The 27,657-nt window shown below is 35.7% G+C and overlaps 1 protein-coding gene across 12 annotated transcripts in view; it reads left to right on the top strand.

Annotated features, from left to right (window-relative positions):
- The window catches only part of KMT2C (lysine methyltransferase 2C), a 290,786-nt gene that overhangs the window by 170,928 nt on the left and 92,201 nt on the right, over positions 1-27,657 (top strand). For all 12 annotated transcript variants that reach the window (XM_073009508.1, XM_073009512.1, XM_073009515.1 and 9 more), the window contains 9 exons: positions 246-964; positions 9,978-10,097; positions 12,852-12,968; positions 18,482-18,583; positions 18,776-18,880; positions 24,177-24,358; positions 24,614-24,778; positions 26,105-26,214; positions 26,714-26,779. In XM_073009508.1, the coding sequence (XP_072865609.1) occupies positions 246-964; positions 9,978-10,097; positions 12,852-12,968; positions 18,482-18,583; positions 18,776-18,880; positions 24,177-24,358; positions 24,614-24,778; positions 26,105-26,214; positions 26,714-26,779 (1,686 nt within the window). The remainder of the gene's footprint in view (positions 1-245; positions 965-9,977; positions 10,098-12,851; positions 12,969-18,481; positions 18,584-18,775; positions 18,881-24,176; positions 24,359-24,613; positions 24,779-26,104; positions 26,215-26,713; positions 26,780-27,657) is intronic.

Raw genomic sequence — 27,657 nt, 5'->3', positions numbered from 1 at the left:
AACTTTTCCTGTATAATTTTCAGTCCATTTGGAAGTACTTAAATTGCAAAACGTCATGTTTTCGTGAGTGGGGCTGATTCTAATCCATAAATCCTTGTGTACTTTGGCTTTCATTCACTTAATAATTGCCTGCTTTGATGAATACCTTCTAATTTAAGTTCTAGTGTAGCAAAATGTTTTATATATCTATAGTTAGAAAATTTAAAATTTGTACATTACCATAACAAATGTTCTGAATTTTGTAGTATCATCCCAACATAAAATGAATACCGAATTGGAAAAACAGATTTCTAATGAAGTTGATAGTGAAGAAATGAAAACGTCTTCTGAAGTGAAGCATATTTGTGGCGAAGATCAAATGGAAGATAACATGGAAGTGACAGAAAACATTGAAGTCGTTACACACCAGATGATTGTGCAGCAAGAGGAACTGCAGTTGTTAGAGGAACCTAAAACGGTGGTATCCAAAGAAGAATCGGGGCCTCCAAAATTAGTCATTGAATCTGTCACTCTTCCGCTGGAAACCTTAGTGTCCCCACATGAGGGAAGTATTTCACTATGTCCTGAGGAACAGTTGGTTATAGAAAGACTACAAGGAGAAAAGGAACAGAAAGAAAATTCTGGACTTTGTACTGGATTGATGGACTCTGAAATGACTCCTACAATTGAGAGTTGTGTGAAAGATGTTTCATACCAAGGAGACATATCTATAAAGTTATCATCTGAGACAGAGTCATCATTTTCATCATCAGCAGACATAAGCAAGGCAGATGTGTCTTCCTCCCCAACACCTTCTTCAGACTTGCCTTCGCATGATATGCTGCATAATTACCCTTCAGCTCTTAGTTCCTCTGCTGGAAACATCATGCCAACAACTTACATCTCAGTCACTCCAAAAATTGGCATGGGTAAACCAGCTATTACTAAAAGAAAATTTTCTCCTGGTAGACCTCGGTCCAAACAGGTAGGGTGATTTTAATGATATTGACAGAAAAGATATTGGAACAATTCTATGAAATCAGAAGGTATATGTGTAGCTTTGGTGTGAATGGCAACTTTTTCTGTCTTCAGATAGAACTTCAGTGTAATGTTGACTTACGTGTTTCAGCCATTTTTTAAATGCTGTTAATGAAGAATGTCATTTATTAAATTTGAAGTGATCTTATTTGGAATTTCAACTCAGTTGGGCCATAAAGATGCAACCTATTTGATAATAGTTTCTAATAGAAAGAGCTTTAAAAATTCTTTTAGTTCTGTGCCACAGTAAAAATAGAGCCTAAAATGCAGTATAGTTATTGTGTATATTTTTAACCGCATAAACATCAACATTTATGACAGGAATTTTCCATGCTGGGAAATTTCTCATTTTGATGTTTTTATTAATTGCTAACTCTTGTGGGATTTCTTTTTTCAAGTAGGACTTACTTCAATAGTTTCATGAGAAAAAAATTCTTAGAATTGTACTGTTGATTTTCAGTAAGTAAAGATAAAGCTTCCTGTGACTGCTTTACATTATGTACATTCTACCCTTTAAGAATGAGTTCCATTTCTTTTTAAGTGAGATTTAAGTAAAACTGCATGGCAAAATGAAGATACTATAGGTACGAACTATTTATCATTTTACGATATTGCTACTTTCTGGAGTGTTTTTTAAAATTGCAAGATAACAGGTAGTGGAGAAGTGTTAATTCACGGTAGTGATATGGAGTTTTAAGTTTCATGATTTAAATTGCTTCAAGTTAAGTTTTAAGTTTCATGATTTAAATGGATTAAAGTTTGGCTTTTTATAGGAATAATATCTCGATTTTAATCATATAATTTTTAAACTGTAAGGCCAGGCTTTTAAGAAAAATCATTTTTTAATTTGAAAATTAGTCTCCTCTATATCAAACCCAGATATATTTTGTTCCCTAAAGACAAGGTACACCAAAGGCAAAGTAGTTGTCAGATGGGATTTAGCTGTTTCTGCATGGCCAAGACATATGCAGTAAAACTAGACCATTCTTTATATATGCCTTTTTCTAAGTATTTTCCTTGACATTTGTTTCTGCTCTACCAAGAAAGGTTTTTCTTCTCAAACCAGTTGTTCTCCTTTCCAGTAAGTTTTTTTGTTTTGTTTTGAATAGTTATATAATAATAATGTTGTGACTCTGAAAAGACTTTAGCAATGGAAATTTGAATCTCAGATTTACTTTTGGTTCATATATTTACATTCTTTAAAGATACTGCTTTATATGTATTCCTGTAAAATTTTACATATATCTCCTTCCTTGAAGACTTTTGTTTCAGTTGAGAAACCAGATTCAATACATTAGGACTCTTTTTCTGTAGACTTTATGTTCTGAAATATTGGGGAGGGGGGTGTATTTCCAGGCCTATTCCATCTTATATGAGCCATGTGCTAGTATTTTGCTGAGCTGTCTTTTCAATTCCCAAACCTGATGGTAATCTATTTTTCTGCCCCTCTTGTTACTACTTCATCATTTGCTGCTAATCTTGTAAGCATTTTGTAGGCTGTGTTTTCCCTCCCTCTAGCTTTTTAGTTTTCCAGTCTTGGTTTTAGTTACGTAGCAAACAGCCTTCACTTGATGATGAACCTGCTAATACAGTGTTGTTATTAGGGAGATTATGAATTGAATAGTACAAGATAGATCTTCCATTAGTGAGGTACTGGGGCCATAACTTGCAGGAAATATTCTACAGAGAGGAGTGTGTATATCTTTACATTAGAAATACTGAAATTCAGTATTCTGTTACATTAATTTCTTTGATATCAGATATCAGGCATTTCTGTATTATACTTATGTTTTTATTGTTTCTTCTGCATATTCTTCACATTGGAGACTGGCTATAAAATAAGCTGCATTTTCCTGGCTGTGATTGTGATGTAAGCAAGATTCTTTGGTTTCCAGCTATTTTTTGTTAACATCACTGGCATTTTCATATTTTGTTGAACCTTACCAATTCTTTGGTCTTTACCACTACGGTAAATACTAACCAGAGAAATGTAGATTTACCTTAAGTTATGTTCCATGGTGGGCAAATTGTGAAGTTGATTTTCTGTAATAGTATTATATGAGCTTTTCGAGGAATTCACTTCAAAATTAAATTAACATTTTAATAGGAAACATCTGAAAGATCTAGTTTGTGATAGCTAGTAATTGGATTATCAGATGTTATCTGGAGGTACAAGCTAACCAACCAGTAGAACGGTAAGCCAGTGCTTTCTAATATAAATATAATGCAGGCCATGTGTGTAATTTTACATTTTCTAGTAGTTACACTTAAAAAACCAAAAACAGGTGAAATAAATTTTAATCTATTTTATTTAACCTGGTATATTCAAAACAATATTTCAGCATTTAATCAGTGTAAAAATGAACAGGATGCTTTATACTTAAAACATATCAATTCTGACTAGCTACGTTAGAAGTGCTCAGTGGTCACATATGATGGTGGCTGCCTTATTGGACAATGCAAGACAAAACATTTTGAGAAATATGAGAAAAGCAGTTCCAGAATTACTGGTGAAATTAAAATACCAAAAGAATTCAAGATCAACAAACTAAGACTGTTGCTGTGCTTTCACAGTCTTTAAGGACTGAAGTAGAAATACTCTTTTTCTGTTGTTCATGGAACACGTTTTAATGTAGATAATTGCTAAACCATTTGTTGCAGCAACAAATCATTCTGCACATTTTCAAATATATTAAGTTTTAAATATATAATCCAAGTAACCCAATATAGGGGATTTTCTGAAGTTGAGATGTTAGGACCCAGAAAATGGAATTTATGTCTCAGGTATTGGACATCCATTATCAAACATCAAATCATATAGAATTATTTTCCTTTAAGGAGGTTAGTAATTAAAGTTTAGTTTTTTGTATTTTTCCTTTCATATGGAATGTTTTAGGTGCTATTTAGTGAGAAATATAATGCTTATTTTCTTTATGACATGTTTCAAATATATCTCAAATGTGTGATTTAGAACCTAACTGACTACAGGAATAGTAACACATTTTTCTGATGGCTGTGAATAGAGTAAGATTCCTTTTGTTTTTTGTTTTCTTGCCTACTGTAGACGCAGGATTTCACAAAGATGAGGAAAAATTAGACATGATAAGGTAGGAGAAGTAACAGACAGCAAATTGGATGTTGTTTCATACAAATTGTCATAATGACCTAGTTGTATTTTCACATCTTTTATTGAAGTTATATATTTATAAAATTTAGTATTTCATTTTTCAGCGTTTAAAAATATTTTTTATTTTTTAATAGAGATGGGGATCTTGCTGTGTAGACCAGGCTGGTTACAAACTCCTGGCCTCAAGCGATCCTCCCATCTTGGGTCTCTCAGAGTGCTGGGATTACAGGTGTGACCCCACAGCGCCGGGCCCATTTTTCAGCATTTTTGTAGGTTTATGTACTTTGCGATTTGGGTTTAAGAAAGTGGTTATTGACACTGCCACAAATTGTAATCAGCTTGGTAGATTTTAGAACATCAGTCTAATGGTCCTACCCTCGACCGATTAAAATGCACTTCTAGGATCATCTTTGACTATAACCCTGAACAAGCAGAGTCCTGAACTAGAGAAATGTGCTACTTGTTTTATTGATTTTTAAAAATGCATTAAACTTAATACTATAAGGAATGGTCTTTAAAAATGGTAGAAAATAAAGTGGAAATTTTAAATTTATCATATTAAATCATATCATTTGTTTTTATTTCTGTCTTTAGTCCATTTCTCTCATTGCACGGTTGTATTCCCATTCTAATTAGGAAATTCTGAGATCATAATAATCTTAGGTCTTCTTGTATTATTTACCCTGTATGTATCATCACATCTTATAGAAAGATATTTAAATGTAATCACACTACTATGATCTAGTTCAGACGCCTTCATGTTCTAATTGCTTTCATGTTGGTATTGAAAGATTCTATTAGGCATTTTATGAAACGTATTATTTGCAGTAGATATTTCTTTATTTTTTTTTAGTTTTTATTTTTTTATTTTGGAATTGAGTCTTGCTCTGTTGCCCAGGCTGGAGTTGTGGCGTGACCTCACTCACTGCACCCTCTGCCTCCCTGACTCAAGCAGTTCTCCTGTCTCAGCCTCCCAAGTAGCTGGGACTACAGTTGCACGTCAACACATGGCTAATTTTTTTTGTATTTTTAGTAGAGACAGGATTTTGCCATATTGGTTAGGCTGGTCTTGAACTCCTGACCTCAGGTGATCCACCCGCCTTGGCCTCCCGAAGTGCTGGGATTACAGGTGTGAGCCACCACGCCTGGCCTGCGGTAAATATTTCAAGAAAATTTCATAAATGAAAACATAGGTAATGTATTTTGATATCTCTTGGACAAATTATAACAAGTTTACTTTATATTATAAGAAGAGTACTTTCAGTTTTAAAAGTAGCCAGAGAACCATAGTTTTAAACCTAAAAAATACCTACCCCTTTGGAACACCAAGCTAACAATACAGCAGGTTAGAAGTACCAGACTTTCCTTTTAGTTTACTTGTGCTTGTTGTGGTATTTTTGGAGACATTACTGTTGCTAGCGCCACCTAATTTGTATTCTGAAATTATCGAAGGCTAAAGTGGATAAAACTGTTTCTTATCAAAACAGGATTAGGTCTAATTTCTTTTTCTACTTGATATTGAACTCAATTTTATATATGAGACTTCTTTTAAGAATTCCCTAAATAGTGAAGTGTTTGCTGCTGTAGCTCCAATGTACACAAGTGATTATATTTACCAAAAAGACAAACTGTAAACTCGTTTGTTTCTTTTCCTAGTTATCTTCCTTTCTGCTCTGTCTCTTCATTGCTTTCACTTTCCCTACAGTAGACTCACTGTTTATATGCAACCTTGGTTTTGCATAGTATGTTGGAAGAGTGTGGGGCCGGGATTGATTTAGGATTTGGAGGTGTAAAGTTTGCCAGTGAGACACCAAACTTTCTCTGGCTGCTTTTAAAACTGATAGTACTCTTGGGCTGTAAGAGTGACTTTGATCATATTTAACAACCAGCAGTAGAATATGACTTTTAATAGAAAGTTGCTTCTAAATAGCCTGTCCTCCACCTGTCATTATTGTTCTTATTTCCCCATCCCACAGTCCCTGTATAACCTACTAGCTTGGACAGTTTACCTGAGAAATTGGCCTCAAAGCAGAAAGAAATTTAATGCTAATATTAAATGATTTTGGGGTTAAATTATTTTTCTTGGGTTCAAATTCTGTCCCTGCCAGGTAGTATTTTTTTAGTTTCTGTAGTATTTGATAGCAAGTTGGTTCTATTTACAACTTAATGATTACATTAGGAACTCTTTTGCTTTTAGTTCAGTTGACAAATTAAGGAGGCATTATATAGATTTTTTTTAGTAATTTTTAGTAACTTTTGTAAGTGAAGAAATTCAAATTTCTAGGTTATTACTGGTGGAGGCATTAGTGTATTTCATATCATAGTTCATTGTTTATTGATGAATTCATACACATATGCAAAAAGAGATAATAGATGCTGAGCAGAAAAAAAGTTCAGTAAGTGCTGAACAGAGTGCTTTTAACATAGCAGTGAACAGAAAGGAGCATGATCTTTAATTACAGTATAGAAAGTGCTGGATTGTAGGAGGAGAGCCCATATATTATAGGGGCAGCTAACCTTTTCTGAATGGTGTAAGTTCTTGATCAAAGCTAAGATCTGAAGGACAATTTAAACTTTGATAATTATAGCTATATTTTAGTTTTAAGGTCTAAGGAATATACTAGACAATTTGTCAGAATATCTAAGTATAATGATAATTTTTCTTCAGAACTATAAAATTACACAAAGTCTGTCTTCTTTTTGAAATGAGAGAAAATTTTGGCATCAAAGCTAACTTTTAAATTATGATGAATAATACATAATTACCAGAAAATTCCTATTTCTGAAATAAAATTATTCAACATTATTTTTATCTTAGAGTATGACTTTCTGTGTCATATTTTTGAGAACTGTCTACTGCCAATGTAATATTAAGCTATCGACTAAAAAGAATTTAAGATGTAAGCCAAATCTCAGAGAAAAACCAACGGAAATATTGAGAGAACTAAATTTAGATAGCTCTTGCTCCCCACTTCCTACCACTAAATACAATTGCAAACAATAAAATGTCCCAGGTGGTGATGGAATGAGAGGGTACTAATGGTGTGGTAAGAGAGATGATGGTTCATTGGGAGTACTAAGGAAAGGTCTCCTGATGAGAAAATATTTAAGGCCATACCTGAAGGGTTAGAAAACGCCAGACATGGCTGGCCGTGGTGGCTCACAGTTGTAATCCCAGCACTTTGGGATGCCAAGGCTGGTGGATCCCAAGGTCAGGTGTTTGAGACCAGCCTGACCAACATGGTGTCTCTACTAAAATATAAAAATTAGCCGGGCATGGTGGTGCACACCTGTAATCCCAGCTACTCACGAGACTGAGGCAGGAGAATCACTTGAACCCGGGAGGTGGAGGTTGCAGTGAGCCGAGATCGCACCACCACACTCTAGCCTGGGTGACAGAGCAAGACTCCATCTCAAAAACAAACAAACAAAAAAGCAGCAGACATTTATTGAAGGGCTGGAATGGTATAGTAAAGTGTTCTGAGTCAGTTGGGCTCTGATTGATAAAGAGCTTGGCATGTTTGAAGGACAGCAAGGAAGCCAGAATAGCCGGAGCATAGTAGCAGGGAGACAAGTGCCACAAGATGAGGTTGGAGAAAGGCACTGGGAAAGGTTTGTCTTTTAAGTGCTCTGAGAAGCAGTTGAAGGTTTGAAATAGAATAGTGACTTGCTTGATCACATTTGTACTTTTGCAAAGCTCCTCTGGCGCTGTGGGGAAAGGCTTGAGTAAATGCAGGCTGGGAACAGCATAACCAGCAGTAGACTCTTGCAGCATGTTAGGCGAGAGATGGTGGTGGCCACAACTGGGCTGCTGGCGGTGGAAGTGACAAGAAGTAGAAGGATCAGAGACAAAACTTGAAGATAAAAAGCCTTGAATTTACAGATGATCTTCATTGACGAAGTGTTGGGGGAGAGGACTGAAGGAGCAGAGGAGAGTGACAAGGGACTGGGTGCCATTTATAAGGATGGGGAAGACTGGGATGAAACCGGTTAAGGGAGAAATTTTTTAAACATGGCAAACTTAAAAGGTTTTGTGTGAGAAAATGGAAATGCTAAGAAGGGAGTTGAAAATCCTGCTAATTTGGAGATCTCTGGTTAAAACTAGATACAAGAATGTTAAGAGGCAACAACTTCTAAGACGCCCTCGTTGTAGATAATACCATTTTGGGTCTAGGCTCAAGCCCTGGGAAACTCCTGGGCTTTGGAAGTCAAATACAGGAAGATCATGTACAGGAGATGAAGAAAGATTAGTGACGAAGTCAGTGAAACATCCACAGGTGTGCTGCTGCCAAATGCAGCAGAATAGTATGCCAGATATTAGGAGCATGAGTAAAATGAGAAAAGAGAAATGGCTTTTGACAATACAGAGGTTACCTAAGACCCTGGACTAATAGTAGGGAAGAAGACATAGGTATAGATTCAAGTTGATTTGAGATTATGAAAGTGAGGTAGTTGACCTGCAGTGGTTGCTGCTTAGTGAAATCAGCATAGTGATTACGTGAGCTAGGTTAGAGATTTGATGGGTAAGAAAGAATACCCAAGGGTGATCCTGGAGGGAAAATAAATAAAGTGTTTGCTGGAGAGAATGGGTTGGATAGCTGGACTTCAATGTCTGTGGATTGAGTTTGTGACTTAAAAATGAAACCAGTCTATTGCTTGCATGGCTTTTCTCAAGGTACTGTTATTCCATTACCTGTCTCTTACTCCAAGAGTAGTCACATTCTTGTTTCTGGTTATTTTAATTCCTGGTGGTATTTTTATGTGATTAATGAGATACTACTTGTTAATTTGATAATATTCTAGAAACCCGGTAAGTACTATGTACCTTGTCTTAAGTTTTGGTTACTTAATTGGTAAAATTATAGCATGCACCACTGATTTACCTAATTCAAAATAGATTATTTATTGTTTGACATTTGTCTTGTGTTTTTCTTTAAAATGTTATCTTTGTGGAGTAAACATTTTTTTGTATGCTGTTTAGCATCTTCATCAGATTAGTTCAGGGTGTTGCTGAATGTGGTTATTTGGAAGTAAAATTCTTTAGTTTTAGTTATATAGCTTTTAATAAGATACTATTTTCTATATAATTTATCAGATACTTTAGGCATTTTAATTTGCAAATTTAGGACAATTTGCTCTAACCTTTCTTCATATTTGTCCATTGGATGTAATTTCCACAAATATTCATTTCCCTAAGTAAAAACTGAAACCCAAACCCACAACTAATGGTCACTGAGGAAGGAGTGATTAAATGCTAATACAAATAATGGTATTTGTATTTTAATGTTACCAACTCTCCACAGTTTAAAGTTTATGCATTTATTGATTGCTTATGTTTCTCATCGCATTCTTTGGCCTACTGGTTTTGGTCATTTATTGCTATAGAATGTAGAATTCCTTATGGTTATCCATTTCTCCTTTTAAGTAGAATGATAGTTGTTAGAAGAAAAATAATCCCCCAGTACTTTCTTCTAGTGTTAATCCTTAAAGTGTGATTGACCTTTATTTACTTTTTGGTGCGGTAATTGCAGTTCATGAGTCAATGTTGATGTCATATAAACCTTAATTTTTAATGTTTCATTGTAGTGATGTCTCAGCCAGAATAAAATATTTAATGTAAATTGTAGCAGCAAACATTTAAGTTATTTAAGTTATACTTAAATGTTGAAGTCACTGTTAGTGATAAGCTTATTTTGCCTTCCTTGAAGCAATTTGTCCTAAATTTCCATACGTTTGCATTTGTTTTTGCTGTTCTAAAATTCCTTAGTTGCTGGCTTTGACCTTTTATGTTGCTGAGTTTTACACATCTATTTTCTCAACTGCCATATCCTAGGGGTCTTGGAGTACCCATAATACAGTGAGCCCACCTTCCTGGTCCCCAGACATTTCAGAAGGTCGGGAAATTTTTAAACCCAGGCAGCTTCCTGGCAGTGCCATTTGGAGCATCAAAGTGGTAAATAAAATTGCATTTACATTCATATATCATTTCTGTCTGATTGTTTTGCCCTACTGGATGTTAAGAATTAAATCTTTCTTTTCTAGATTGAGCTTCCAGAGACACTTTTTAAATCTAAAAATTTTAATGTAAAGAAATAATATGCATTTGAAAATCAAGTATACATTTTTAATACCTCTTTTTATGGTTAATTCCTTTTGTTGTGATTACTACTGTTTTTATGAGGGAGGAGTCCTTGACATGTAGACCAAAAGGTAATTACGGACATTTTCATTCACGATATCATAAAACTTTGTTGCTTAGAAAAAAGCAAAAGAAAAACTCCATTAATTTATTATGTTCTCATGTAGAAGAAATACCAAAATTGTGGCAGATTTCATTGTCTATGGTTAATACCTTAAAGTGACAGGGCTTTTCCCCCCATGACATTGGTTGGTGACTCTGTCAGTCCTTGAAGTAAGTAGTGTGATGCATTTTGAAGAGAAAAAAAATTAATTTGGAAAAGTATTAATTCAAAAGTTAAAATACTTCATTGACTAGAGGTGACAATTTTTCTTCATCTTCTATATTTAATATTCTGGAATATGGCTGTTTAATTTAGACTCATCAAAGATTTTAAGGAATTCTAGATTATACTTTATTTTCTTTCATGACTGGAAGAACAATTTTTTTTTTTTTTTTTAACCTCCCTACCTCCCCCGATATCATCCAAGATATCTTAAATATTTTAAGAGTCATTTCACAGTTTTGTAATATAGACCACCAGTTTTCACTTTTTGTTTTTCTGGGTCAACGTTTGATGTTGGAGAAAATAAATTGAGAGATTACTGTAGTATTGATTTTTAATCACTGACTTAATTTTTCAAAAATCTTTAATACCAATTTAAAAACAAAACAAACTTGGCCAGGTGCCATGGCTCACGCCTGTAATCCCAACACTTTGGGAGGCTGAGGCGGGCGGATCACTTGAGATCAGGAGTTCGAGACCAACCTGGCCGACATGGTAAAACCCCGTCTCTACTAAAAATACAAACAAATTTAGCCAGGCATGGTGGCATGTGCCTGTAATCCCAGCTACTAGGGAGGCTGAGGCAGGAGAATTGCTTGAACCCAGGAGGCGGAGGTTGCAGTGAGCCAAAATCGCACCATTGCACTCCATCCTGGGCGTAGAAGCGAGACTCCGTCTCAAAAACAAACAAAAAAACCCCAAAAACTAAGCTGATCCCATACATCTGTTGTTGAAAGAAACTGATGCATCTCTCAAGGGATCTCAAGGAGAACAGGTTAAGAGACGACTGGAGTGGCAGTTTGAAACTGGAAGCTGGCTGTATTTATTACATCCAAAGGGGAAAAAACCATTCCTCCCGTTCCTTGTATTCATGTGTATCTATTTTATGCTTACAGTATCACCATAAAGTTTTACTTGGAAACCATTCTGCTAAATAGGGAATAAGTTCATTTCAAACTATGATAAGGGACATCAGTTGAAGATATGACCTATTATTTAACTTGTTGGGAGGGAAACATCAAAGTATTTTACTGAGCATCTGGATAATTTTAAATATACATAATTCATCTACTTAGGTAGGTGCCAGGTTTTTTCAAGGAGTAGTTAATTAGTACAAACAAGGGTGGGGGAGCAGGGAACACCATACTCTGGTTCTTAAATTATCAGGGAATTTAACTAACACATTTTCCCATACGTTTATTTTTTTGTGTAAGAAGTCAGATAAATTATTTCCATTTCAAGTATTTATTATTCAGATTATTTAAAGCAAAGCTTTCACAAAGCCTTTTGTCAGCTTTCCCATGATCCTCAAATATTTTTTCCTGGCTGGACACTTAGGCTTACTCCTGTAATCCCAGCACTTTGGGAGGCAGAAGCAGGAGGATCACTTGAGCCCAAGAGTTCTGGGCTGCAGTGAGCTGTGATCACACCACTGCACTCCAGCCTGAATGACAGAACAAGTTCTTGTCTCAAAAATAAAAGTAATAATAATAAATTTTCCTCTAAGTACTATGGTGAATGAGGTAGAAATGTTGAGTCCCTTTCATAAGAGAACTGTTGAATAGTGAAGGAAACTGACTTAATTTTAATGACAGGAAGAATACTGTTACACACTAGCAAAAATGAACTTTCATGCTGATGTAGCAGTACAGAATATGGTTCCAACCCAGGGACGCTGGAGCCAGACTTGCTAGATAAGTGACCTTGGACAAGTTACTTAACCTTTTTATTCCTCAGCAAAGTCATCTAAAATGGGGATAATAAAACCTACTATATGGGATTGTCGAGAGTAAAAAATACTTAGATTAGTACATAGTAAGTACTCAATAGATACTAGCTATTACTGTAATCACTGCAAGACCAGTTAATGAGAGAGTTCTTCCTTATACGTACTCTATATTAAATACAATTTGTTGCACTTCGAAATATCTGGATTAGGCTATAGTTGTTGTAGCCATCGTGAATGTAGGAGTGGGAAAGAGAAAAATCATGCAAAGGCTTGCTGAAAGCGTTCACAGTGACAGGCCCAAGGTATGATTCTAAGGTTGTAAACATTTTATATTTAGATTTTTAAGTTGTGGAGTATGCTTTTAAAGATACAAATAATAAGCCAAGTTTCTTAATACTTACCTAAAGAAGTGTTTGTGTAACATTTAATAAAATGTTTTATCTCAGTGGCATTTGGATTTAAAAATTTTTTTCGGCTGTCACAGAATGTTGACTTTTCCTAATCTGTTACATAGGGCCGTGGGTCTGGATTTCCAGGAAAGCGGAGACCTCGAGGTGCAGGACTGTCGGGGCGAGGTGGCCGAGGCAGGTCAAAGCTGAAAAGTGGAATCGGAGCTGTTGTATTGCCTGGGGTGAGGCTTGCTTCATGTATATTTTCTCTAATCTAAATGTCAGTTGATGAAAATCTCACAGCAAGTTATTTTGATCTTAAGAATCATATAAATATGCCAAAATGTTTATTTTACTCTGTCTCTATTTTGCTTTTTTTTTTTTTTTTGAGCCTGTGGTTACATTTTCTTGTATATTTACTTTCTCATCCTTTCTCTTTCCTTACCTTCCTCTTTGACTCCTTATCTTTCTATGCCAACCCTCTCTAAAAAGTCAATGTGTAATATAGTTGCTCTTTTATTTTAAAAATTTTAAGATTGATATTTGCTTATATCATGTTATGAGGCTTTATATGTGCATTACAAATATATTTGCTAACTACTAGCAGATATTTTATGTAATAACTTCGCTATTTTATTAAAATCCTGTTTTTAAAATTCTGAAATGTCATTTTAAGTACAGGTGAAATTGTTCAAGTTTACTACTAAACCAGAAGGAGTAAGGAAGCTTAGATTCTTGTCCTTTTTTCAAAAAAAATTTTAAAACCAGGCTTATTGAGGTATAGTTGATATAAGCTATATTTGACATGTACAATTCCATAAGCTTTGATATATGTATACACCCTTGAAAACGATACCACAACGATGATAGTGAATATATTCATCTCCCAAAGTTTCTTCATGCCGCGCTGTAATTTTCTGCATTCCCCCTGCCATCCATCCTCGTCCCCAAGATTAGTTTGCATTTTCTAGAGTTGTATGTAAGTGGAATCATACAGAATTGTACGCTTTTTGGACTGATTTATTTCCGCACAATTATTTGGAGATTCATCTATGCTGTTGCGTTAACAGTGTACTCCCTTTTCTTGCTGAGTATTAATAAAACTGTGGATGCACCACGGTTGTAGACCTGGGCACTTTTTTTTTTTTCCTTCTTTTTTTTTTTTTCTGAGACAGGTTCTTGTTCTAATTCCTGGGTTGGAGTGCGGTGGTGTGATCATAGCTCACTCCAGATTCGACCTCCCACCTCCGTCTCCCAAGGAGCTGGGACCATAGGTGTGTGTCCTACTACATACATCCAACTGCTTTTTAAAAATTTTTAATAGAGACAGCATCTCACTATGTTGTCCAGGCTGGTCTCGAGCTTCTGAGCTCAAGCAGTTTTACCACCTTGGCTTCCCAAAGTGCTGGGATTACGGCCATGAGTCACCATGCCCCAGCCTGTAGTCTTACATTCTTGTAATGTCTTCGTCTGGTTTTGGTATCAGCGTAACTCCAGCTTCTTAGAATGAATCAGGAAGATATTCTCCTCTTCAGTTTTCTGGAAAAGTTGTGTAGTAGTGGAAATATTTCTTCTTATATTATACATGAATTTATTAGTGAAACCATCTTGACCTGAAATTTTCTTTGTGGGGTGGTTTTTGTTTTTTCTTTTTTTTTTTTCTTTTGAGATGGAATTTCGCTCTTGTTGCCCAGGCTGGATTGCAATGGCGCGATCTCGACTCATGCAACTGCCACCTCCCAGGTTCAAGTGATTCCCCTGCCTCAGCCCCCTGAGTAGCTGGGATTACAGGTGCCCGCCACCACACCTGGCTAATTTTTTTTTGTATTTTTAGTAGAGACAGTTTTTCACCATGTTAGCCAGGCTGGTCTCGAACTTCCGATCTCAGGTGATCCACCTGCCTTGGCCTCCCAAAGTGTTGGGATTACAAGCGTGAGCCACTGTGCTCAGGCTGGAGTGCAGTGGAGTGATCTCCGCTCACTGCAGCCTCCACCTCCCAGGTTCAAGCAATTCTCCTGCCTCAGCCTTCTGAGGAGCTGGGATTACAGGTGTGCACCAACATGCCCAGCTAATTTTTGTGTTTTTGGTGGAGATGGGGTTTCGCCATGTTGGCCAGGCTGGTCTTGAACTCCTGGCCTCAGATGATCCGACTCCCGAAGTGCTGGGATTACAGGATGAGCCACCGCGCCCAGCCTATGGGACAGTTTTTAGCAACAAATTTTCTTTCTTTAATAGGTACCTATTTAGGTTATCTGTCTCCCTTTGCATAAATTTGCATCTTTCAAGAGATTTGTTCATTTTGTCTATCTTGACAAATAAAAGGAATGGAGTTGATCATAATATTTCTTACTATTTTAATACCTGTAGAATCTGTAGTGATTTCACCTTCCTTATTCTCAATACTAATAATATGTATCTTGTCTTACTTTTTTCCTGATTAGTCTGGCTAGAGATTTATCAATCTTATTGATCTTCTTGAGTCAGCCTTTGTTTTCATGGACTTTTCTCTATTTTCTTTCCCCTTTCTGTTTTATTGATTTATATCCTCATCTATGTTTTCCTATCTTCTCACTTTGAGTTTAATTTGATCTTCTTTTTTTGTTTACTCTTTTGTGTCCCTGTTTGGAAGGGACATTTGTGAAGTTTAGGTCAGAGCTTTCTGTTCCTTGGCTTATATCTGTGGTCTAAGAAAATGAAATATCTATCACCTTCTGAATAAATCACAGTATTATCTATGCAGGCAACAATAGCACTTATTTTCTCAAAGTTTACCTTTGCCCTCAAGGTAATTTATTTTTCTAGCAGTCTAAAAGTCATGAAATAAATTATAAAATAAAAACAGTGGGTCCTCAAGCTAGATGATACTGTTTTCTTTCTTGCATGGACAGTTATTTTAAAATATTTTGTTTTTTCTGCACTTATTATTTAAATATGACTCTCCACCTCCCACTTGAATCTAGGGACATTATAATTTTTTATTGCAGACTTTGTTTCTGGTTTATACTGGGAATATATTGTTTATCATTTTCAGTGAAAGCATTCACTGGTTAAATTTCCTTTTAAAAATAATAATGGATCTTTACAATTTCTTTTAGCTGCTCAGTGTGTATAAAGTGTTGAAATTTCTGTTAGTGGTTGGGAGGTAGAAATAGATACTTATCTCTATTTTAGCCATTTCCACAATTATATATCTTAATAGTCTTCTCAATGCATCATTAGTCCTATGGCTGAATTAATGATTACTTTTAGTGGTCACTTAATTTCTTACTGATCATGATGATTCTACTTTTGTGAATCATCTTGGATGATTCTCTAAAATCTTAGAAAACTAATTTTGAGGTATGCATATAACACATCAATACATTTTTTTAATTTACAAAATTAAAGCATTATAGGTAGATCAGAATTTACCATTACTAACTCCTCAGTCCTTCTTATTTCCCTGTTACCAGTTTGGTATATTTATATATTAGGTTGATCCGAATGAAATTGCCAATATTTTTTCTGAACTGATGAAAAGCAGCAGTTTCTTATGATTCAACCTATTACATGTGCCCATAGACTACATATAATGACTTTGCATGTTTTCATATTATAAGTGCTACACCTCACATACTGTTCTGCAATTTATTTTTTCACTCAACAATGTCTTTTGATAATTTCTTTCATGAGAGTTCATATAAATTTCTGCCTCCTTGCTTTTAAAATGTTGCGTAATTTTCTAATGTTTGGATTTGCCATTGTTTTACTTATTCTGTAATGATGAATATCAGCATTATGAGGGTTCATATGACTGTAAATTGGACTTACAAAGCATTAGTACTGTCCATTAAAACTGCTTTTAGACTGAGCGCGGTGGCTCATGCCTGTAATCCCAGCACTTTGGCAGGCCAAGGCGGGCGGATCACCGTGTCAGGAGATCGAAACCATCCTGGCTAACATGGTGAAACCCCATTTCTACTAAAAATACAAAAAAATTAGCCGGGCGTGGTGGCAGGCGCGTGAACCGGGAGGCGGAGCTTGCAGTGAGCCGAGATCGGGCCACTGCACTCTGGCTTGGGGGACAGAGCGAGACTGTCTCAAAAAAAAACAAAAAAACTGCTTTTAAATGTATTTGTTTTGAAAAATACTGAGATGTAGTCCTTCTATTTAGTTAACCTGCCTGCCTGCCTGCCTGCCTGCCTTCCTTCCTTCCTTCCTTCCTCCCTCCCTCTCTCCCTCCCTCCCTTCTGTCCTAACTTCCTTCCTTCCGTCCTTCTTTCCTCTCTTCCTCTTTTTTTTTTTTTTTGGAGATAGGGTCTCGCTCTGTCACCCAGGCTGGAGTACAGTGGTGTCATCTTGGCTCACTGTAACCTCTGCCTCCCGGGTTCAAGTGAATCTCCTGCCTCAGCCTCTTGAGTAGCTGAGACTACAGGCGTGTGCCACCACGCTTGGCTATTTTTTGTATTTTTGGTAGAGACGGGATTTCACCATGTTGCCCAGGCTGGTCTTGAACTCCTGAGCTCAAGCGATCCACCCACTTCAGCCTCCTAAAGTGCTAGGATTATAGACATGAGCCACCACACCCAGCTGGTTAATCTTCTTTCAGTTGTTCCTCAAGAAAAGTAATTCTATTGTTTTATGTTTTGACCTTGAACATAACCTGTTGTGTTTCAACTTTGTCTTTCCAGGCTTAGGTTGTAAGCTTTTTAAAGAAAGAGGATTGTATTTTATGATTTTGGCACTGCCCTTCTTGTCTACTTCTACAACTTCTAATTCAGAGCTTTATTTTGTTTCATAATCACTCTAGAAATTAGTAACAAACCAGTGGGTACTTAGTTGATGTAGTCAAATAGAACTAAGTCCAGACTGAACAATGTTGGTTGATAATCATTTGGATAATACTGAAATTTTGATATTATTTAAAATAATATTCTAAAGTGGTATAATAGAAATATAATGAGAACCACATATGCAATTTAAAACTTCCTAGTAGCCACGTTAAAAAGTTACAGTGAGCTGGGCACAGTGGATCACTTGAGGTCAGGAGTTAGAGACCAGCCTGACCAACATCGTGAAACCCCATCTCTACTAAAAATACAAAAATTAGCTGGGTGTGGTGGCGGACACCTGTAGTCCCAGCTACTTGGGAGACTGAGGCAGGAGAATAGCTTGAACTGGGAGGCTGAGGTTGCAGTGAGCCGAGATTGTACCATTACACTCCAGCCTGGGCAACAAGAGTGAAACTCCCTCTCAAAACAAAATAAAGGTTATAGTGAACAGGCTAAATTAATTTTAATGCCTTCCATTTTGATGATATATCTAAAATATTACCATTTCAACATGTAATATGTAATTATGTGTTGTATTTTATGCTTACAGTACATCTCAGTTCAGACTAGCTACATAGCAGATCCCAAGTGTGTGTCACTAAAATAGAGTGATAGATTTGTGTGTGTACATATATATATTATTATCATTTATAGTTTCTTGATTAGAATTCTGCATGATCAAGTCTTGCTAAGACAGGTTTATTATATTTTCTCATTACTTCTTGGTCTATAGGAATTCTACCTCTAAAGAGAGAATTAGGTGAATAATAAAATGTTATGACTCCATTTTATGGTAGTATTTTAGCATTAATAGTATTTGGAATTGTTATTCTAGACCTTGGCAAAAATACATGTTTTGATTATGAATTTTCTGAAGCTTTCCAGTTAAGTGTAAAACAAGTGAAAAATATAACTTCGTATTTTGTGTATTTTGCTTTTTATAGGTGTCTGCTGCAGATATTTCGTCAAATAAGGATGATGAAGAAAACTCTATGCACAATACAGTTGTGTTGTTTTCTAGTAGTGACAAGTTCACTTTGAATCAGGTTTGAACTTAACAATTTATTGTCTTCCTCATTGAATTCCTTCTTGCACATTTCTGCCTTATCTCATATATACAGAAGTCATCCAATATTTAGCTATAGAGCTATATTAGTTAAGAAGGTATTTTTAAAGTAAAATTTGTAGATTTTTAGCTTAGTCTCCATTTAAAATATGTTCTGTTTTCTTAACTTCAGGATATGTGTGTAGTTTGTGGCAGTTTTGGCCAAGGAGCAGAAGGAAGATTACTTGCCTGTTCTCAGTGTGGTCAGTGTTACCATCCATACTGTGTCAGTATTAAGGTAAACATCCTTAAATTGAGTTAACAAAAATGTAGTGAATTTTTATTTGATTTGAGTGGTAACATGAACTCCCAGTTCTCACAGTTAAGTATGATGAATATTATACATATGTGACAGTATTTAAGTACTTTAAATACTGCTTTTAAGGGTTTGCTATCTCAAGAAATTTGCTCCTCTATAAATCTTATATTGTACTAATATCCTGCTTTTGTCTTGAAAAAGTAAAACATAAAAATATGTGCATTTAACTTAAAAGATAATTTATACTATTCACAAAGATTTTAGGTTTAACTGATTCATTTTGTCTGTTGATTTAAAAAGCTGAGAACTGGAGTATTTGGTAAAAAATTATTAGCTCGTTCTGTTCTTTCTCACATTCTCTCTCCTCTATGCTCACTCGTATACAAAAAGACATTTTCTCCTTATAGCCAAAAGAAACAAAACAAGTGTCATATTTAATGCAATTGGTAATAATCGAGAGTCAGCACTGCTCACTTTCAAGCATTTCAGGATAGAGACTTTCTGGGGAACCTTTTAAGTGGTATCGTGTGCTTGGTTTTAAATATGGACAGGTCTCAATACTTCAGTAGTTGAATCTAAGGTTCTTGATTTTTTCTTTTTAAGAACTCTGTCTTAATAAAACTTACATATTTGAATAAAGTGTCATGGCCACTGGAAGCAAGCATGGAGGTATAGCTGTACAGCAGAGGTCTTAATGTACTCCACAAGTAAATCTTTTCTAGTACTGCCATACCATGTAATATAAATACTAACCTCAGTTTCAGTGATAGGTCATGAACTATGAGTGATTTTTACACCTTTCTCCCCTGCCCTTCAAACATGACTGTATTATATCATTGTCAGTAAAATGTCAGTGTAGTAAATAAATCAACATTATCTCCCTCAGAATTCTCTGTTGATAACTACACTAGTATTTCTTTTATAGAGTATTATAGTTTTTTGTGAATTTAGGAATCAGAATGAAAGATTGTAATTAATACTATCCAAAATAGAAGACTAGTACGGTTAATTTATGTAGTTTTTTAAAATTAGTTGCTCGTGGTATTTGACTGAAAAAGACAGAGTATATAAAGCCAATTAAAAAATAGAGTTATATATGCATAAAATATGTTTCTTTTCTTCTTTGTACTTTGTATAAAAGTTGCTGTTATTAGATTTTGTGTTTTAGAATACTTAGTGTTTTGGACCGAAGGAAATTGAATAAGATCCCTTTCAAGGTAGTAATGTATTTCTTTTAACCCATGCAACAATTACCGAATTCCCATTTTACAGATGAGTTAAATATGACTTACGTAAGTTAAGATTGGACAATTAGTTCACTGTCAAACACCTAGTTACTGGTAGAGCTAGAATATGAATTCCTATTTTTAAAAGTTGTATGTGGTTCCTTTTATACGATGACGCTGTTTTGGACAGTGTAGGATACTGCAGTCTCATTGATTGAGAAATACAGCCGTATCTAGAAATATACTAGGGATATTTGAATTGACTCAGTTTGAATTTTTGTTGTAGGAGGCAATTGTTTGTGGATAAGTTTGATACTTTTGAAGCTTCTTTTTAAGCTTGCTGGGGCAAGTCTGGAAAGCCTTCACTCTCAGGTGGATATTTTCAGACTTTATGGTTTTAGAACCTTAACACTCTTTAAAATTCCTGAGGGCCCCATAGTTTTTGTTTATGAGGATTTTAACTATGGACTATTCACCATTTTAAGAATTAAAACTAGAAACATTTTATAACACAGGACTACAGAAGCACAACCTGCATAATGTCAATGTAATGATATGATATAACGTGTAGCCTCTATAAATACCACTGTATAATTGTGAATGAATTAAAGTGAAAAAAGGCAAATTAAATCCTAGTATTATTTAAACTTGTTTTAACCTTACAGGCCCACTGGGGTTCCCTAGACTACACTTTGGTAGCTGCGGTCCTAGCATTAGTTTAACCCTATACTTAAGACTTGGCCTTTCTGGGATCTCTACTGAATTCTACCCCCTGTTCACCATTGTCTTTGTACTCTGACTGGTTGGGCTTCACTTGTCTTTGAGCCTTTTGCAAGCTCGGTAACTGTGCAGCTTACAAATTCCCAGTAGGTGTACTTTCCCCTGGTTGGGGGTCTTTGGCCTTATAGAAGTGCAGCTTGGTGTTCTGCCAAAGACTTCAGGGGAATCCTTTAGATTTCTGGAGCTCTTAGTCCTTATGCTTCTTCATTTTGAGTACTGTGTCCTGTACATTCCACGGCCTCACCTTCCCTAACCTCAGGGAGGCCATGGATTGTTCTCTGATGAGGTTCTCCTTCCCTGGGCAGCAGTCTGGAAAATGTTTCTAGGTAGAGTATCACAGGACTCCCTGAGTGTTTCCTTCCTCTCAGAGATCACTGTCTCCTGTACTATGCGTTGTCCAATATCTGAAAACAATTGTTTCATACATTTTGTCCAATTTTCTAGTATCTTATGGGAGAACAGGCTGGTCCCACCTACTCCATTATAGTTGAAGCATGTATCCGTATTAGATTATAAAGCATATCTGTAACAATTTTGGACAGGATACCATGAATGGAATCCTGGATGACATCTTATTTGAAAAAACTTTTAAAACTAAGCCTAAACTGGTTCAGCAGAAGAAAAAAATGGCTTGATAGTACAACCCCAGTACCTAGGTTAAAAGGAAATTTCACAGAGGGAGAAATTGTTCAAGTGTTGAAGTACTAGCAATCAAGAAACACAAACACTAATGTTTCCGTTAGATTTGAGAATAAGAATGTCTTGACAAGCCTGGCTTAAGCAGTTTTGAGTGGATGTGGGCGTAGAAACCATAGTGTAGTATGTTGAAGAGTGAATATAAACTGAGAAAGTTGGAGAGTTTGGTTGTAAAAGGGGCCACAGGTATCTGTGAAGAAAACTTAGGAGGAATGAAAATAAATATTTTAAAAATTCTGCCACTAAACACCTCAGATCTGTCTGCCACTTTATCTTCAGATCATCATTGAAGCCAGGGTTAGGCAGACTGGCCCGTAGACTAAATCTGACCCATTTCCTGTGTTTGCAAATAAACTTCTATTGCAATATGGCCATGTTCTTTTGTTTACATATATTTGTAGTGGGTTTTGCCTTACACTGGCAGGGTTTTTATAAAGTTGCAACAGATCATATGGCCCTCAGAACTTTCTGTTTACTCTCTGGCCCTTTATTGGAAATGTTTGCTGGCTACTGCTCTAAGCCACCCTGATCTTACTCCTAGGCCATTTCCTTCATTTGGGCAAATAATATATTAACTTGATAATCTAAGACAAATTCTTAAAAATCAATAAGCTAATCAAACTAATAAATATACATGTTTAAAAATCAAATGACATGAAAAGCTTTGTAATGGGCCGGGCGTGTTGCCTCACACCTGTAATCCCAGCACTTTGGAAGGCCGAGGCAGGTGGATCACTTGAGGTCAGGAGTTCGAGCCAGCCTGGCCAACATGGTAAAACTCTGTCTCTACTAAAAATACAAAAACTAGCTGGGTGTGGTGGCTCATTCCTGTAGTCCCAGCTACTCAGGAGGCTGAGCCAGGAGAATTATTTGAACATGGGAGGCAGAGGTTGCAGTGAGCTGAGATCACACACCACTGCATTCCAGCCCAGGCAACAAAGCAAGACTCTGTCTCAAAAAAAAAAAAAAAAAAAAAAAAAAAAGCCTTGTAATGAACAACCAACCCTTGTATTACTTTACCTCCATGTCTGAGGCAATCAGTTTTCATCTTTTCAGGTCTTTTTTCTTGTAGTTAGTGCTATAGCTCTAAATTAAACTGGTTTACTGCTTTATCAGTGCTAGATTTTGTCGACTTTCTGCTATGAATAAATCAATTCTGATTTAGGTCTTAAAATACACCTCCTTCCGTCTCCCAATATAGTTGTATTACTATGTTTAGTTCAATTAATAAGGTGTTGGTTTTGACTCAGTGAGTGTTCACTGCAGATCTAAGTAGTGTACTATGAGTTTCTTTTGTCTTTCATGGAGTTTTTAATAACAAGAAAGTAATAGTGACTCTCCATTTGTTCTTTGTTTTTGCCTACTATACAACTATCATATAAGATTATTTTTTAAAGTACCATTTTTTTCTGGGAAAAGTCCTACCCTCCTCCTGGACATTCCCTTCTCCTGCTCTGAAACATGCGGTAGCTTCTAGGTGTGTTGTTCTCATCCTTAAACTTTCCTGGCCTGATGTCTTTTGTTGGATCTGTTGATTTATAGATCCCAAGTCTTCCTTTTCTTTATAATACATCCTCATTCTGTTCCATATATCTCTCAGTAACTTTATCAGAAGGAGAATGAGGGAGCTGAATTTTGAGTCTTCCTGTGTCTACAACGTATTCTGTCTTCACATACAGTTGCTTGTGTAGCTAGGTTGAGAATTGTACCTTGAAAAGTGTTTTCCTGTAGAATTGGAAACTTATGCATCTGGACTTGGGAAGTTTGGTGCCATTCTGATAGGTGTTCCTTTGAATTTAACTCTTTTGTTTTCTTCTCTGGTATCTTTTAGGCTTTCATGTACCTCATGATCTGAATTTTTATTCTCCACCCTCATTAACTGCTGTGTCATTATCATGTGGGCACTTGGTTGGTTCTATCTGTATACCCTAGTCTCTTGAGATCTTTAAGAAGTTCCACAATCTTAATATTACATGGTGTGACTTCCTTCAGGAGTTTATTAGGGATTTGGAGATTCCCAAATATTCTACTAACACCCTTGAGAGAGAGGAGAATAAACAGAGGAGTCAATGTGAACTTCGGAATTCCTAGCTTCATAGTCTAAACAGAAATCCTCTAAGATCATAAAATGTCCCTAAGAACTCATGTTTTACATTATTATTATTTTAAAAATATTTTTTCTATTGATTTTAAGCATAGAAACGTAGATGGAGATTTTGTTGATGTATTTTCAAATTATGTATCAGTAATAGGGAAACTTACTTGATTTCTTTAAAATGTGGTCACTATATCTATAAATATAGTGGACATTAAATGTACAGCATAAGGTAATTATGTGGACTTTTTAAAGGCATTAAAATATATGCCACTTTCTATTATTCTGCTCAGTAGGCTCCTAAAAGTGCATATGAACATGCCCAACCCAATATTGGGCCTCCGTAGGTGCTCAATAAATGTTAGTTGATTGCCTCTTTTCTGCTGCTAGGTACATAAGCACCATATTAATTTATATAGTATATTTGATTATGTTAGGTTAATGCATAAATCACATGGATTGGTTGTTTCTTTTACAGATCACTAAAGTGGTTCTTAGCAAAGGTTGGAGGTGTCTTGAGTGCACTGTGTGTGAGGCCTGTGGGAAGGCAACTGACCCAGGAAGACTTCTGCTGTGTGATGATTGTGACATAAGTTATCACACCTACTGCCTAGACCCTCCATTACAGACAGTTCCCAAAGGAGGCTGGAAGTGCAAATGGTACTCTAGGATTTGTTTGCCTTGCTAGTCTTTCAAGTTCAGAACTTTCTCATACCACTTTAGTTTTTAAAAATTAGCCACATCTATTTAATTGAATAATACACGTATGCTATGATAGATATCACTAATCAGAAAAATTTTCACATACACATTAAATCATTTCCCCCATTATGTTCATATGTAGCTTCCTGAATTACAGTAACTGAATAACTAAGAAAATAAAATTGAGACTTTTCGGGGGGATTTGGATTTCAGGTGTGTTTGGTGCAGACACTGTGGAGCAACATCTGCAGGTCTAAGATGTGAATGGCAGAACAATTACACACAGTGCGCTCCTTGTGCAAGCTTATCTTCCTGTCCAGTCTGCTATCGAAACTATAGAGAAGAAGATCTTATTCTGCAATGTAGACAATGTGATAGGTATTGTGCTATTTTTTCATCTTTTTAAAGCTTTTCTCTTTGAAATGTAGCAAAAAGAAAATGGAAAATAGCTTTTCCTTGATCATAAGTTTTAGGTACAGAACTTCTTGCTTTGTAGATTTTTAGTCACCTAGAAACTTACAGAAGTGATTTCCTGTTTTGAATTCTCAATTCCAGACTAAAGTTTTTTTTTTTTTTTTTTTTTTTAATTTAGAGACCGAGTCTCGCTTTGTCGCCAGACTGGAGTGCAGTGGCACGATCTCTCGGCTTACTGCAGCCTCCGCCTTCTGGGTTCAAGCGATTCTTCTGCCTCAGTCTCCCAAGTAGCTGGGATTACAGGTGCATCCACCACACCCAGCTAATTTTTGTATTTTTAGTAGAGATGGGGTTTCACCATGTTGGCCAGGATGGTCTTGATCTTTTGACCTTGTGATCCACCCACCTTGGCCTCCCAAAGTGTTGTGAATACACGCGTGAGCCACTGCATCTGGCCAAGACTAAAGATTTTTAATTTAGGCCTTTTGAGGGTTTAGAAATACCTTGAAATTAGATGGAGAATTATTGCCTTCATCTACGCCATTTCTTATGGAAGATTTCTGAATCTTTTAATAAATTATAAAGAATATCTAACACATTCTGTTTTCCTTAAACCACTTTTTCTTAAAGCTCTAAATACTAGATATCTAGATATTAGATACCACCTTCTGCCTGCCCTATGTAATTATGTGGAATTTCAAAATCAAGAATATTTCCTTGCTTTCATTGGTATATTGTTGTACTCTTTTAGAAGTTAAGCAGTGAACATATATTATTATTAATAGTATTATTTCATCAGTAGTACAGTATTCTTGGGACTCTGCCTACTAATTCTTTGTTCCAATGCAAGACAACTTTTTACTTTATTTCCCAATTACCATTCAACATTGCTTTACATGAGATATGTCTACTTCAAATTAGATGCATTGCATGGAGCACATATATGCTAGCACTGCCATTTGCAGTATTTCTGAATACCTTTCTGTTTGCTCTAACTAACTTCCTTGCTGTCTTTGAAATATTTAATATATGATGATAAAATAATTGGCTTCCTTATGTAATGTGCTTTGCTTCCTCTCTAATAGTTGTTCTTACTCCTTTTATTTTCTTCTTAGCTCTATGAAAGTTTTCTGTTAATAGGGATAGTTAGGAGAAAAGGGCAAGGTAGGAGGAGCATGTGAGGCTTAGGGCTTTTAAGTTTGAAGACTGTCAGTGTTACAGGTTTTAAAAGGTAGCAGTTCTCAGTATATTCCATTTTTTAAAAAACATGTACAAATATGGTCTTTTTAGATGGATGCATGCAGTTTGTCAAAACTTAAATACTGAGGAAGAAGTGGAAAATGTAGCAGACATTGGTTTTGATTGTAGCATGTGCAGACCCTATATGCCTGCGTCTAATGGTAAGAGAATAATTTAAACTGTGAGTCTGCACTCTTGTACCACTCACTTGCACCTTACTGTCCATAACCAATGAATTAGCTTAGCTCTATTTTGTCTTTGTGAAACTTACTTTGACAAGTATTTTACGAAAAATATTACTTTTGGTTGCACATGACTTATCACAACTTTTAATAAAACAATTGACATGAAACAATAAAAAGCATATACTTTAGATGTAAACTATAATTTTGCTTCCAGGGAACATGATCTTGTAGTTATTGACAATATGTCAAAATCCAATATATTGATTCTTTCTTAGCCAGGTTTTCCTCCATGACTTGAGTATTTCCTTCACCACTTCTTGTTTTGTTGTTGCTTTAAAAACCACTTTTAACTTTAGTGTTCAAACATTTATTTTAATAAAATGAGTATAGAAACAAATTTTAATCATATATAAGTATTTAAATACCCTTTACTTTTTCTGAAAAGAATTACCTGGATTTTTTTTTTTCGTTTCAGTGCCTTCCTCAGACTGCTGTGAATCTTCACTTGTAGCACAAATTGTCACAAAAGTAAAAGAGCTAGGTAAAATTTGAAATGCTTTACGTAATTTAATTAATTTACTTTGCTTAATTTTTACATAATTGGCTTACCACTCATTAAACCTGCTTCAATCATATGGGTGTTCTATCCAAATTCCCTCATGTTGGTAATCGTTTCCACAATGATATATAAAACGTCATCCAGCTTTACTGGGGCAGTACTCCTATAAATTTCAGCAAGTTGGCAACAAAAATAACAGCTCTTAGAGTAACCATTAATGCCATACTTGCTTTGGTTTCATTGATATATTACTGTGCTTAATTATCAGTTAGCAGAAAATATGGCCTAGTTAGCAAACAGATTTGTTTTAGAATTAATTCAATCTCTTAATTTTTAAAATAATAAACTTAGTATGGTGATTAATATGATATTCTTATTAAACAATCATTCTTTTGAATACTTGTATTTAATAGCACCTGATACAAAAACATTTGGATAGTACAGGAATTATTCTAAGGAACAATAGTTTTGTACATTTAAAATTAAATCTGCAGGATTTGTACTTATTTATTACCTCTCCCTATTAGTAATTATGTTGATACTCTGATTTTTCCAGATGAACTTCTGGAGTATTCTCTCTTCTCTTATGTAAATAGATCCCTATCTTTTGATCTTTTCTAGGAAAAAGCTCATAGTGGATTAGCTGAGCATTGCGTTTAGTTGCAGTGCTTCTAACTCTTTTTATTGGGACATGAAAATAGAAATGCCAGGAAGACTTTTTTTTTTTTTTGGAGTCAGAGTCTCGCTCTGTCGCCCAGGGTGAAGTGCAGTGGCATGATCTCGGCTCACTGCAACCTCCACCTCCCGGGTTCAAGCGATTCTCCTGCCTCAGCCTCCCACGTAGCTGGGATTACAGGTGC

This window comes from Chlorocebus sabaeus, chromosome 21, assembly GCF_047675955.1.
Source record: "Chlorocebus sabaeus isolate Y175 chromosome 21, mChlSab1.0.hap1, whole genome shotgun sequence".
NCBI lineage: Eukaryota > Metazoa > Chordata > Mammalia > Primates > Cercopithecidae > Chlorocebus > Chlorocebus sabaeus.
Note: the sequence above shows the minus strand (reverse complement) of the source record. Positions and strands in the feature narration are given on the sequence as shown.